At 39.2% G+C, this 15,043-nt stretch overlaps 1 protein-coding gene across 2 annotated transcripts in view; it reads left to right on the top strand.

The window, feature by feature from the left end:
- LOC102298952 overlaps window positions 1-9,398 on the top strand; it is a 10,546-nt gene extending 1,148 nt beyond the window's left edge. The window contains exons 1-10 of one of the 2 annotated variants that reach the window (XM_005949371.3): window positions 1,791-2,965; window positions 3,096-3,185; window positions 3,876-6,010; window positions 6,153-6,503; window positions 6,613-6,882; window positions 7,034-7,102; window positions 7,953-8,039; window positions 8,112-8,140; window positions 8,588-8,650; window positions 8,827-9,398. In XM_005949371.3, the coding sequence (XP_005949433.1) occupies window positions 5,950-6,010; window positions 6,153-6,503; window positions 6,613-6,882; window positions 7,034-7,102; window positions 7,953-8,039; window positions 8,112-8,140; window positions 8,588-8,650; window positions 8,827-8,922 (1,026 nt within the window). In that variant the 5' untranslated portion in view covers window positions 1,791-2,965; window positions 3,096-3,185; window positions 3,876-5,949 and the 3' untranslated portion in view covers window positions 8,923-9,398. Of the gene's footprint in view, window positions 1-1,790; window positions 2,966-3,095; window positions 3,186-3,875; window positions 6,011-6,152; window positions 6,504-6,612; window positions 6,883-7,033; window positions 7,103-7,952; window positions 8,040-8,111; window positions 8,141-8,587; window positions 8,651-8,826 lie in introns of those variants that run through there. The other variant, XM_042215097.1, reaches the window with a different exon arrangement.
- Window positions 9,399-15,043: the final 5,645 nt, after the last annotated feature.

The raw sequence follows: 15,043 nt of genomic DNA on the forward strand, positions 1-15,043 counted from the left end.
AAGATAAGATAAGATAAGATAAGATAAGATAAGATAAGATAAGATAAGATAAGATAAGATAAGATAAGATAAGATAAGATAAGATAAGATCACCTTTATTAGTCCCACTCGTGGGAAATTTGTGTTTTGGTACAGCAGAAAGTGGACAGTGCAAAGTTACATAGTAAAAATTAGAAAAACACTGGAATAGCATAAGAGTAAGAATAAGATACTGTACACTGTTAAGTCAAATTGTTGAATGTGTCATTGTGTTTCTTAAATTTGTAAAGTCTTAGTTCAAACTATAGGATCAAGACATTCCTTTGTCCCCCTCCCCAGCCTCTCGAGGTTCTGGGGTGAGGTTGTAGTGTTTTATCACAAGCACATCCCATGTAAAGGTTTGTTTGATGTTTGGTAAGCTTTCTGCCCTTTTTATGGCTTCACTGTGTTGTGTATGGTGAACCAATACAGGAATTGAGCCATGTGTTGGGTGTGGATGTGTGTGTGGGTGTGTGTGTGGGGGGGTTTACCTTTTTATGACCAAGGATGTTGTTAGAAACAGTTGTGATCAGGAGGTCACACAAACGCACCCCCATGACATACACACATTATCACACACATGCTTACACAAACACACACACACACACAGTGCATTGTCTTTGTAACCAAGGGGGGTTGTACGAGGGGAGGTGCTTGTGTACACTATTGTGTATTGTAACTATTTTTCCAATAAAAGGCAGCGAGCGGAGGCTGGAGTCGGGGTCATTTTGTGGTAGGATTCGAAGTGCATTCCTGAGATACCGATGAGGCCTCCCTTGCGCAAGTAAATCGATCAACCGCTGTTGCCTTGTGTTTTTCCTTCATGGGAATAAGTCCCTAGATCAGCGGGGTCTGAGTTTAGACCCAACATACACAACTGTACACATAAAGAATAGAATAAAATATAATACTGTATACAATACAATAAAATAGAATACAAATACTATACTGAGTATGACAACGTTGTCAGAAAAAGAGTATTGCACTTAGTGTTAATGCTATTGCACATGTGTGGATGTGTGTGTTTGGTCAGGTGCAAAGTCTTTGTTGTCTGACAGCAGTGGGGAGGAAACACCTACGAAATCTCTCCGTCCCACACCCTGGGTGTCGCAGCCTGCCACTGAAGGAGCTGCTCAGTGCTGTCACAGTCTGCTGCATGGGGTGGGAGATGTTGTCCAGCAGGGATGACAGCTTAGCCACCATTCTCCTGTCACTCACCACCTCCACTGGATCCAGAGGGCATCCTAGAACAAAGCTGGCCCTTCTGATCAGCCTGTTCAGTCTCTTCCTGTCCCTACCAGAGATGCTGCCACCCCAGCAGACCACACTGTAAAAGATGGCTGAGGCCACCACAGAGTCATAGAAGGTCTTCAGGAGTGGGCCCTTCACTCCAAACGACCTGAGTCTCCGCAGCAGGTACAGCCTACTCTGCCCTTTTCTGTAAAGGGCGTCTGAATTATGAGTCCAGTCCAGTTTATTGTTCAGATAAACACCAAGGTAGCTGTCCACAGCCTCAATGTCCATACCTTGAATGCTTAGTGGTTGCAGGTGAGGATGTTTGTGCCTGTGGAAGTCTACCACCAGCTCCTTGGTTTCACTAGTGTTTATCTGGAGGTAGTTCTGCTGGCACCAGTCCACAAAGTCATGGGTCAGTTCTCTGTATTCCTTGTCATCCCCATCAGTGATGAGGCTGATATAGCAGAGTCATCAGAGAACTGAAAGAAGCACTGGGTGGAGTTGTGGGAGAAGTCTGCCATGTAGATGGCGAAGAGGAACGGAGCCAGAACTGTTCCCTGTGGGGCCCCCGTACTGCAGATGAGCCTGTCCGACAAACAGCCCTGAGTCCTCACATACTGAGGTCGGTCAGGGAGGTAGTCCAGAATCCATGTAGTGAGGTGATGGTCCACTCCTGTGTTGTCCAGCTTGTCCTTCAGGACTGTGAGAAGAATGGTGTTGAAGGCACTGGAGAAATCAAAGAAAATGATTCTCACAGTGCTCCCAGCAGTCTCCGGGTGAGAGAGGGAACAATGTAGGAGGTGAATGACGGCATCATCCACTCCAATGCCAGGCTGTTAGGCAAACAGATGTGGATCCAGTGATGAGCTCACCAGGGGCCGAACCTGAGTCAGGGTCTTAAACAGGTGGGATGTCAGAACCACCGGCCTGTAGCTGTTGAGGTACTTGGGACGTGAAGTCTTTGGCACTGGTACAACACAGGAGGTTTTCCAGAGCTGTGGGACTCTCCCCAGCCTCAGGCTCAGGTTGAAGATGTGCTCCATCACGCCATGCAGTTGATCTGTGCAGGGCCTGACCACCCTTGAGCTGATTCCATCTGGACCCACTGCCTTCTTGGCTTTAATCCTCCTCAGTTCCCTCCTAACCTGGGTGGTTGAGAGAGACAGACTGGAGCCTTGTGTTGAATGTGTATTGGATGCTATTGTTGGGGATGGGGAGGAGTGAGCAGGGTGAATAGAGGAGGTGTGACCAATGATTTATAAAGAAAAATCATTAAAATTATCAGGGGTGCCCAACCTTTTGCATACCACTGTATTTGGAGCTGAAACTGCATTTTTAGAATAACCTTGCAGTATAACAGTAATTATCATAATAGTGATTAATTTGTCTAATCTGTGCTATCTTTGTCTCACATGTATATGTATTGGAGTCACAGTAACTGAAGATAAGGACACTGATGAAGTGACGTTAAACTGCTCTCTGCTGACATATGAGGACTGTCACCACACAGTGAAATGGCTGTTAAATGGTTACAATGTAGACAGAACTAACAACCTAACAGAAAGATCACAGACTGACTGCTTCACCACTGTGTGAAATTCTCACAATTCAAACGTCTCAAGGGACAATATAGTGAAGTGTCAAGGAACTCATACTAACACAAGCAAAGTAGTCTTTACCATCATCCATCAGGCCTCTGGTGAGGAAGCTGGTGAGATTACAATCAGTTGTTGAACATGAATGGCGGGATACAAAGTTTGGATGCAGATTTCTTTTTCTTTTTTTTCACAACAAATGAAAAAACTGCAAAATGTTTTGATTATGATTTTTCATTTATTTAGTTGGGACAAACAAAACAAAGAATCCAGCCAGAAAAACTGTAAGCAGCACAACATCAGTAACAACCACAGCCGTGAAGGATATTTCAAAAGGTAGTCACTCAAACATTCATCCTTTTGTTATGAATTATCGATTTTTTTTTATTAATAATGTTTTTGTACACTTAATTTAGACATGTCAGATTTGATAAATGACAAACCTAAGAACTACATAAAGAGAAAAGTGGTCTCCATCCACTCATCCCCAACTGGTTGCAGCCATCTGGCTCAAGAGTTGGGAGTTTGCCTTGTAATTGGAAGGTTGCCGGTTCGAGCCCCGGCTTGGGCAGTCTCGGTTGTTGTGTCCTTGGGCAAGACACTTCACCCGTTGCCTACTGGTGGTGGTCAGAGGGCCCGGTGGCGCCAGTGTCCGGCAGCCTCGCCTCTGTCAGTGCGCCCCAGGGTGGCTGTGGCTATAATGTAGCTTGCCATCACCAGTGTGTGAATGGGTGGATGACCGCTTGTGTAAAGCGCTTTGGGGTCCTTAGGGACTAGTAAAGCGCTATACGAATACAGGCCATTACCACGATCGAAGTTAAAGTTGTATGATTTTTTTAAATGTAATGAATCAGAACAGTAACAAAGTGCAGCCGTTTCCTTTCAGCCCCCAATTGCCAGGTGAGAATATTAATCTTAATAACACAAAATAACATATCTCACATGTTTTTTGTTATGACTGCTCTAAAGGTAACAGGCTTTGTCTTAAATGCACAAGCTCACCCCCCAATTTGTGTATTTGTTTAGGTTTACCAATGCTGCTGAAGGTCATCTCATCGCATTTTGTATGTGAAGAACACAGACTCACAACATCTCTCCTTCTGCCTTTCCTCTTTCTCTCGCTCCTCTGTTTGTGTGTGGGACAGTATGAGAGATTCATCTTCTGCGTCCCTGCTCCATTTGGCTGCCACATATGTCTCAAATCCCTAATCAGAGCCTTTAAACATTTGATCATAAATTCACTCCTCTTCAGATTGCTGTTAGGTTTGTCTTTAGCATCACTCAGTCTCCATCAAAAAAAAAAATGCTACTTGAGTTCTTTGTTTTTCACTTGATTTTTCCAGTCACTAATTTTAAATGTCCCGGGCCGTCTCCTCGAGACCAAATACTTAGTCTTGGTATCCCTGCCTGCTCTGTTTCTCCATCACTCACCAAACCCAGATGCAAGACCCAATCCCCTCTAGCTTGCACATACTCCCTGATTCCAGTGCTAAAGCCTGCCTCAGAGTCCACCTCTTTGTTTTACCATAATAATTTTCAATATATAATATTTAAAAAATGAAATGTTGATGTTATTTTTTAAGCCATTTTCTGCAATGACTGAGATTGGAATAACACAACAGCAATCATAGTTCAGAGTTGTAACATCTACCTGTCAAAGTTTGAATCGCTGACAGCTAACCGAAATCATCACTCTGTGTTGTCCGGTTTGTAATGATGTATTTTGTTATGGCTAATGATAATATAACTTGATTTGTAAAAGGTTTTCGATCGTGTTTTTTTACATTTGTGTATATTGTGTGAGACTAGGGTCAGTGGGGGTCTGAAAACAGTAAAACAGTACGCTGGTGTTTTAGCTTCACTGGCGTTGGATGAACTCCTGATGTTGATACAGATGTTGCTTCTCGCTGCCAACAGACCAGGAAATAAACGCTGTGAATATTTCATCTTTAAGTCTACTGCTGCATATTTAGATGTGAAGAATCAGAGATTTTGAATTGGTGATATTCCCACTCATTAAACTGCTGCAAGAGTGCTAAAGGACATTAAAGGCAACTGCGCCGATGCCTGTTCAGAAATGTCTGGACCCATGGCACATTTGTCTAACCCTCACGAGTTAATCTGGAACACCAGGAGCAGGCTGTTTCTGCTGGCATTTTTAACTCTCACAGCCCACTCAGCTGATAGTGGGCAAGATTTTTATAAAGAAGCCACTTGTTTCAAAAAATAAAAAAAAAATACAACAACATAAATGTGTGAAAAATAGTGGACATAAAGACTTGAGTGGGAAAGTTTGGTGGCAAACATGATCACGAAGATGGTCTGTTTTCTCAGAATAAGCAAAGACTAATAGCCTTCACACCTTTAACCTCCTTTTCCTTTGTTTGATATTTAAATGAAAAGAGAGGGAAGCTTACTAAATTCATTCAGTAAGTGACCTCACTATGATATCACTATGTGATAATTCATTTTAAAGGTAACAACACAAAACATATTATAAATGAACAACCTACCCACTAATGTTACATCATTCATCCTCTAACTGAGGAAGGCATGTTTTGCAACTTGAGTTTTGCTGACCTTGGAAACCAGAGGTGAGCATCCTGTAGACTACAAAACAATTTTTTCTGTCCCTCTGAGTGTGTGTGTTTGTACATGTGCACGCTCTCCCTCATGTTGGTTGTCTTTGGAAATTCTGTAAAAAGCTTACCTCTCGCACACATTAGTCACTTAAGTAGAAGCACAGATACTTGTGTAAAAAAACAACAACAACTCCACACGGATGAATAATGACTCAACTTCTTTAACTAAGTAAAAGTAAAAAGGTGAATCAGGAGTTTGACACTTCAACTGTTTGTTCCTATGTGATGTTTGTTTTCTAAAACTCTTGACACATTCAACTTCCTCAGTCATTTTTTTAATATAATGTCAAACACATAACTGTCACCAATGCATTGTAGGGATGCACCTCCTGAGGTCATTTGCTAAAGTTGTGATGAGGAAGTGATATCTGATGAATAACGGGAAGTACAAACAGTCTTGAAGAGTCATCAGCTCAGAGACGGTTGAGAACAAGAAAGAAGTGAGACAGAGAAGCACGATGGATGAGCTCAGATGGAGTAAAATGTTTTTATGTCTGATATCAATCATTCAGATTGCAGGTAAGAATACAGGAAACATTTTAATAGCAGTAAAATTAAATATTACAATCCAAACCTTTATCATAAACCTTTGTCTAAAATGATCTTCACTCTGACTGTGAAAAGTGTTGTATTCTAATCTAGTTTTCATATTTCTTTTCAGAATTCTCAACAGTATCTGCAAATGAAACCACCATTTTTATGAAAGTTGGAGATGACGTCACTCTGCCTTGTATAAATGTGATAGATGAGCAGAATAACTGTGATGGGACTACGTGGACCTTTGCTTCAAGAAACAGAACACCAATAGAAGTGATCAGCTTTGGACAGCTTGGTGAAAAAGCCAAAAATGCATCAGACAGACTGAGTGTTACAGCAAACTGTTCTCTGCTTATAAAGACTCTCACAGTCGACGATGTAGGTTTTTACTACTGTAAACAATACAGATACCTTCAAAAGCACAGACACAAACGTCTGGTTAGCGAGTCTTTGGTTGATCTCTCTGTACTCACCTGTGAGTATTTTACATTATATTTTCAGGCGGACGATTTTTAGAACAATAATGACAGCAGTAATTAATTTTTTGAATTTGTGGTGTCTTTGTTTCATGTTATCTCCATCAGTGACTGAACATGAGGACAATGATAAGGTGACAATAAATTGCTCTGTGGTGACATATGAAAAGTGTCATCACACAGTGAGGTGCCTGTTTAAAGGTCGAGCTGTGGACAGAGATAACAATCAAATAGTGACTTTACAGACTGGCTGCTCCACCACTGTCTCTTTACTCAAGTCTCACCATGTTTACTCATCAAGAGATTACCTTTTGGACTGCGAAGTGAATGATGCTCATACAGAAGGGAAGCTGTTTACCTTCAGCCCTCAGCTATCAGGTGAGAAAACAGGAGACAAAATAATCAACTGTTTAAGATGATTGAACCCACCCAAAACATTTATTTGTTTGCTTTTATATTTATGCTGATTTTTTTTTTTTTAAACAACAGATGAAAACATGTTGGTTGTGTCTTTTTCATTTTATTTCAGGTGACAGACAAAGGACAAATAATCCAACCAGAAAAAATGCAGCAGGCTACAGTCAGTCCAATACCCAAGGTATTTATTCAGTAATGTACTTTTTACTTGCATGCATGGGTATACAGTCACATGAAAAAGAACGTTTTCACAGAGCTCGATTCAGTCCTGTGAAAACTGCATAAACCCCATGATTCAATATCTTACAGAGTCAACTTTTGCAGCACTAACTTGAAGTAATAGTCTTCTATATCAGTCTATCATAATAGAAGCGGTTTTCTCCTGGCAGCCCTTCCAAAGAAACCATTCTTGCTCAGTCTTTTTGACTTTTTGATATGACTTTGGTGGAATTAGACCAATGCTGGTAAGGTTGTTGCTGTATGTATATACACCTACCCGAGAGCTTCAGACCTGTAAACTGTCAAAGTTTCTTCTTTTATAGAAATGCCCACTCTTGATGATCAGTTAAGTCCATTTGATTAGTAGCATCTGACTCCAAGTTGCTCTCTTAATTCCTATGGAACGATTAAGGATGTATTTAGTTTGTGCTTAGGACTTTATGCATGATGTATTTATTTTATTTTTATTTTACATGTTTTAAGGTATGTGTTCAAACTGATTTAAATAAAAGAAATAGCCAAATACCTTCAGAAACAACATGTGTCTGTAAGTAAAATAACACGTCTGAACTAAAATCTCCTTACTGTTTTTCTTCCATACATCTGAAACGCAGTGACAATGATTCACATTGTGCTTTTGTGTGTTTCTGTTTTTGCTATGGTAACAGTGTCACAGTTTAAAATAGAACACAATGTTAGGCATATTTTGTGTGTCATGTAGACTTAGTTTAAGATACATAGAAAGTTTTTTAAATGTTTGAAAAAAGATTCACTGAAAATGGTTTTAAGTTTGTTTTTTGGGTTTGTTTTAGCTATCCATTGGTACGTCGTTGCAGCTGTGGGTTTTGTCTTGCTCTTGATAACAGCTGCATCTGTTATCAGATGGAGAAAAACAAAAGGTAAAAACATCAAAAGTTAAAACACATGCTTTTAACATTAAATGTTACAGTTAATTGTTTTTGTCTTTCCAGCAAACAAAACACAGACGGATGAAGATACTGTGAGTTTTTGTTTTTTTTAAACCAATATATATATATATAATTTTTTTTTAAATGGTTGTAGGAAATAAGAATAACAAATAAACACCAAATCAGCTTATCTCTGAGGAGTGTTAACAAGAACTAAACTGTCTTTATAAAGGACAGTTTTCCAACAGATGTAACTGTCTATTTTCCAGGGACTGAGTTTGAACTCTACAGAGACTCAGACTGCTACTTAAAAAAGTCCCAGCATGGGAAATCCCACACCACACCCACAGTACAGTCAGAGCACAGTTAAAACCACTTCTTCTTCTATGTGCTTGTTAAGTGCATGCGACTCAATGAGATCTTATAAAAGATAAGGAAGTTAGACTGAACAACAGTGGGACAGACCATGAGTTGTAAAACCTGAGGTTAGAGGTCAAAACATGTAAACTTTTTGAGATATTTTGCTCTTCGCTGTGTAGGTAGATCATGAAGTTTCCTATGCCACCGTCAGCTACAGAAAGAAAGCCAAGAATAAAGCCCAGGTAACGTGTCTTTCATAGATGCTTATGTTGTATACTAATATATTAATAGGTAATGTGTGCAAGCTGAGATTACAATTCATACTTACCTTTAAAATTTGTTGAGCTCTATCTCTCTTATTTTAACAGAGTGTTAATTTATGTTTATTTATGTATCCGACAATTCTCTTTGTTTTCAGGTTCAGGGTGATGATGAAGGTGATGCAGTGATCTACAGTGTTTTGATGGTTTCTTCATCTCCTGCAGCCACTGTCAACCCCAGTAACCCACAATAAAAAAGAAAATAGAGAAAATAGCAAAAGGATTTGACCTTTTTTAAAAAAAAAAAAAAAAAATGTAAATGGATGTGTGATTAGAGACTTCATGCTGTTGAATGGCAAGCATAAAACTATTATAGCAAATGCTGGGAGTCAATCGAGAATCAAGGCCATCTTTGGGTCATTCCCACTATTCAGTGTCATTTCGAGATAGTAACATTGCAAAAAGTACATTTCTAATTATCCATAATGTTATAATGTGATCTGAAAGAATGCCTGTTAAACTTTTAGAGAAATATACCGGTCAAGCTCAGAATATTAATACATTTTTCCAGGTTTTCCACATGTGGTGCAGGCCAAACATCCCACCTGTTATGGTACAATCTTATCTCTGTTACTGCGTTATTAATGTACAATCACTTTTCTATTTACATTTCCTAAGAGCTAAAATGTCCCTGTGTTTACTCTGCAAATGTATTTCAGGGGAGTGCTAATAAAAAAGTATTATCAAGAAAAGGCACAATTATTTTGAAGCATGGTATAATTTCACTTAATTAGATTAGATTAGATTAGATTAAAAATGAATTTTAATGAAAACTTGTCCAATTTTGCAATTATTCCATTTGTCAAATTTATTACCTTCAATAACCACACAGATGTTTATCTTACGTTTTTTTAATTACTTAATTTTGAAAAAACAAACACATGTAACAGGTAGACAGAACATCGCAGGGTGACTTCACACCCATGAAAGCTTGTACCCGTAAATTTTCAAGAAAGGCTCGTTATTTTTGGTGTAAGACATTTGAGGAGAAATTATTTCTTCACTGTCCATCTCCAAACCACAATTTGAACGTATACAGAGATAATCATAATGTACGATTTGTTGTTGGTGCATTTTTTACGCAGACGACATAGAGATGAGATTAAAGAGAGCAAAAAAAAAAAAAAAATGATATGAAACGTTTGAGCTGCAAAAATGTTAGCTTGTGCCGCTGTCATTTTAAAGGTAATAATAAAAAATATGCTTCTAGAGGCCATCAGAGGTCACGCTGGATCACCAAAGTCCAACAGTTTTGCTGCCTCTGATTCTCTCCACACATGGGCTGCAGTCTGCCTTCACAAAGTTCTTTTGTTACGTGTGCCCACAGATTTCCGAACATGGCTATCTTAGGAAAACCAGTGTGCATGGATTCATCCATATTTGCCATCACACACTTAAGCACCATTGGCAGTGAATTTCAGGTTCTGGTTCAGGCCACAACACGTTTTACAAAAGCCTCTGATTTTTATGAAACAAGATAATGTTGTGGGATTCACGTTGGCTCGTTTAGAAATGTGCATGTACTTTTAACCTGTTTCCAGATTCCCTGGTTTACTACATGAGTCCATCTACCTGGCTTCAAAATGGTGTAGTCCCTTTTTTGTGAAAAAAATCTTTTTGTATGTGACTTGATCTGGAACCATATGTATCCACTGTTCAAATAGGAGCTCAACATTGAAAGTGTTGCAGTCTTTGTTTTGAAAAGGAGAACTACTTGGTTCAAAAGCACTGACATTGGCACTGCTGCTGTGTCATCTTTTCACCAAGTTGTTTGCACAGATTTCCCCATATGTCATCACTTTAAGATAAGATAAGATAAGATAAGATAAGATAAGATAAGATAAGATAAGATAAGATAAGATAAGATAAGATAAGATAAGATAAGATATCTTTATTAGTCCCACGAGTGGGAAATTTCATGTTAAGGCTGCCGACCAATTGCACGCAATGGCGGCGCCATCATACCCTCCGACCATACATAATCTCAATCTGGTCTCTCAATCTCCCGTTGGAGAGCCACGAGCTTCTCCATGATGTTATCAAACTTACGCTCCGTGATGTTGTCATTCTTGTGCTCAAAGAGCCGATTCTGAGAACTCACGACCACAGTGAGCTTCTCCAAGATGTAATCCAATTTGCGCTCAGAGGTGTTATTCTGAGTGATCACGTCAGCCGCAAGCTTCTCCAAGATCTTATCCGTGCTGCACTTAATGAGCCCATTTTAAGAACTCATGCCCTCATCCCATCGTTTCAATCCCAGTTAGCAACATCCCCCAAAACCCGAAGAGGAGAGTCCTGGCCCCTAGCCCTGCCAGTGTAGCAGAAATGATGACGGATGATGATGCAGCAGCAGCCGTTCTTCTCTGCGTGAGTAGCTTAATGTTGTTCCATGTGTAATTTACGTTGAGTAGGCTAACCACGTTATTACAATTAATGCACTGTAAGGTGAACTAGCAAACACCGTCGTAGTTACATGCGGCTGTCTTCTTGTTTGATGGCAGATACTCCCTTCACCCTGGCCAAAAAGGCTAAAATGACCAAAGAAAAAGTGGAAAACATAAACATGAGAGGTTTTTGGACAAAGTTTGTGTTTTTTCCATTGATTAAGCACTGCTTCCAGCCAAGAGTGATACCAAATATCCCCTATAGCTGCAGAAAAGGCTAACATTGTTATCTTTTTACAAAAAAACAGCTAAACATGAGAGGTTTTTGGACAAAGTGTGTGTTCTCCATTCTTTAAGCACCGGTTCGAGCACCGTTTAAGCACCGGCACCGTTTCAAAAGTACCGATTTGGTAGTAAAACCTAAACGATACCCATCCCTAATCTTCAGCGTCTTCGATCGACAGCCCCGCCAGGCATAAGACCCTCCAATTCTGCCACCCGTCCATATCCGGCAGGGAAAGTACCTCCAGGACACTCAGGCTCACCCGAGCCCAGACTTCTCATTGAGAAAAGGGTGTCAATTGCATTCAGGGACAAGTTGATCAAATCCATAATTCCTCTTTTAGGTTTTAGAGAACGACTGTGAAAGAGTGTTCCAGGCAAAAGTAATACATTACTTAGATGAAGAGAAGTTGTTTTTTTCCTTTGCAGTAATCTTTCCAATAATAATACATATGCACTAACCTCATGCTTGCGGTTAACAATAGCCTAAAGACACAAAACCAAGTTTAGTTTTTTTACCTGAAGTTTACATTTTTTTAAGGTTGGCGTTTATTTTGTTTCTTTTTTAATAATTATATTGATTCTATTGATTGTTTGCCAAGCACTGAGGTCTCTGCTTAGACTGTGCTACTGGGATCACTGATATAAAAATGAGGCAAAAGCACCAAAGTTGTGCTCAAAAACAGTACAGTGAGCTACAACCTGTTGCTGTAATAACTCTAACACTCTTGTTGTTTTTTAAATACATACGTATACGGTTTTCCAAACCTAATTATATAAAAAAAAAAATTCAAAAACATCACCTTAACACCCAAATATACGTAATTCAAAACTTACTTTAATTATTACCCATTTGGCTGGTAACATGGACCCAGTCTGATGAATAGTTACTGAATATTGCTGCTGGAGTCTCAGCCATTGACTGTATGTAAGTTAAATAATAATAATAATAATAATAATAATAATGGATTGCATTTATATAGTGCTTTTTGGGGCGCTCAAAGCGCTTTACAATGCCACTATTCATTCAGTCTCACATTCACACACTAGTGGAGGCAGCTACAGTTGTAGCCACAGCTGCCCTGGGGCAGACTAACAGAAGCGAGGCTGCCATATCGCGCCATCGGCCAGCCGGGGCTCGAACCGGCAACCTTCCGGTTACAAGACGAACTGCCAACTCTTTGAGATACAGTCTTTTTTTTAAAGGCTGCAGTCAAAGCAAATCATTGTAAAAACAAGACAAGTCAATAAAAAATAACCAATAAATATAATACTAAACTACATCTAGCCAGGTGGAAGGTCGATATTATGGGACATGCCACTGGATGGCGCTGTTTCTGTTGGGGTACCTCTGAGAGCGCAGGGGATCATGGGGATGCTAGCTTGCATTGGTTTTATGTGGGTGTGCAATGGCTTTTTTCGCTGCATTATCTGTTTTAAATGCAAAGTGTGCAACAGTTAAGGCACCAGGAGTTGCTGCAACCAACTTCATCTCAGAGGGATCTATATTCCGTTTTCTGCTGGATTAATGCACTGTATGTATTTGAGTTCACACTTGTTCACACTTGGAAAATGTTGTATAATGTTGTATATTAGCATATATGGTGTTTCTTTGACTTCGTATTGTTGACAGTAATAAAAACCAACATCCTCGACTGTGAGCTTCTTTATCAGCAGAGAACAGTTCACTGTAACTCTCAGTCTGTCTGATTGAGTTTTGGCTTTTTCACCAATCTGTCCAAGTGTGATCAGCTCTACTGTTGTTGGTTTGTTTCTTGAAGCAAACGTCCACGTAGTCCCATCACAGTTATTCTGCTCATCTATCACATTTACACAAGGCAGAGTGACGTCATCTCCAACTTTCATAAACATGGATGTTTCATTTACAGATACTGTTGAGAAGACTAAAGAGAAATAGGAAAAATAAATTAGAATACAGCAGTTTTTACAGTCAGAGTGAAGATCATTTCAGACACAGGTTTATAAACAGAGCACGATCAGCTGTCTTATTTACTGTAAAGGTTATTGACTGTAATGATATTGATAATATTTAGTTTTGTTGCTATTAAATGTTTCCTGTATTCTTACCTGCGATCTGAATCATCAGCATCAGACATGAAAACATTTGAATCCATCTGAATTCATCCATCGTGCTTCTCTGTCTCACTTCTTTCTTGTTCTCGATCTCGACTGTCACACCCTCTGAACTGATGACTCTGTAAGACTGTTTGTACTTCCTGTTATTTGTCAGTCGTCACATCGTCACTGCAACTTTAGTAATTATCAGTTCTTTCCCTTTTTTGTTGATGTTTATGTTTCATAGAGAGGTTCATCAGCTATTTACATCTCTGATATTCATGAATGCATTTTTAAAAAAGACAAACTATTGTAAAGAGAAATGATGAGAAGACTCAGCAGGTGAGCATTGTGTCTATTTGTGTCAATGACGTGTTTGACACCATGAAAATAAAAAGATGACTGACGACGATGAATGTGTGAAGATTGTTAGTAAAGATAAATGTTTCCATCCTTTGTTTTAACAGAGCTTGTTAGAAAACAGACAGCACATAAGAACAAACAGTCGAAGCATCAAACTCCTACATGCAGGCTGATGTCTAAGAGATAACAGAGAGACAAAGACTGATTACTTATCAGCAGATAGAGACTTATCTGCTGTATTTTCTATAGCAGATAAGATATTTAAGTAGACTGAGACCCTCCTCTTCCTCATTGTTAACATGAAGTCATTTCTTTCTGAGAGCTGAAGATAAAGTGTTTTTGTGAGAATGTGTGAGCTGCAGCAACAACAGAGCTCTGGAGGTTTGAGTCTGTAATAATGACCAGATAAACATCAGAAACACAAACGAATAAAACAGTGATGAAGCCTCTGAGCCTCTCTCTCCACCCAACTACCTTTTCTCTCACCTCGAGCATTTATTTATTTTATTTCTTAAGTTTAATGTTTAAAAATCACTTATTGTACATCTATGTTAGAGATCAGAATAGAGGGCCTGGATGAACAGAAACAGACTGTATGTGGTTTCTTGGTGGAGAAACTGTGTTGAAGCACGAAGAAAAGCCTCAAACATGTTGTGAAGAAAAGTGAAACAGTTCAGAGAAAATGCGTGAATCTCGAGATCAGATGATCGAGGAGAGCTGACTGAAAAACTGCCCAATTTTTATTTTCTAAATCTTCGACTCGTGTTTAATGAAATGAAACATGCTTTTGCTTTGGAGCCTCACTTTGAAGTAAAGTCAATTAAATATGAATTTTGACTGAAATGAATTTTTACCCTGAAAGTAAAAACTGAGTCACAGGAGGAACAAAACGAGAAGGAACAAAGTATGGAAATGAGAAAAGTCTTGGAAGAAGGTGATGTAGGTGTGATTAACAGAACTGAACTGTGACAATTATTAATTTGTTCTGCAGCACAATTTACAACCTGCAACAAAGAATAAAACTGAATAAAATATGTTTTTTTATTTAGATGAATGAATACAATAACACAACATCAAACATGATCTCACCTGTTTCCATAGCTGAGGGCTGAATATGCCAGTTTTAGTCACTACGGAGATTATTTTGGAAAAGATACAGCGGTGGAGAATAGAATAGAATAGAATTCAACTTTATTGTCATTGCACATGC

The sequence above is a fragment of the Haplochromis burtoni genome, unplaced genomic scaffold (genome assembly GCF_018398535.1).
Source record: "Haplochromis burtoni strain Fernald_Lab_line unplaced genomic scaffold, NCSU_Asbu1 Contig_658, whole genome shotgun sequence".
Lineage (NCBI taxonomy): Eukaryota > Metazoa > Chordata > Actinopteri > Cichliformes > Cichlidae > Haplochromis > Haplochromis burtoni.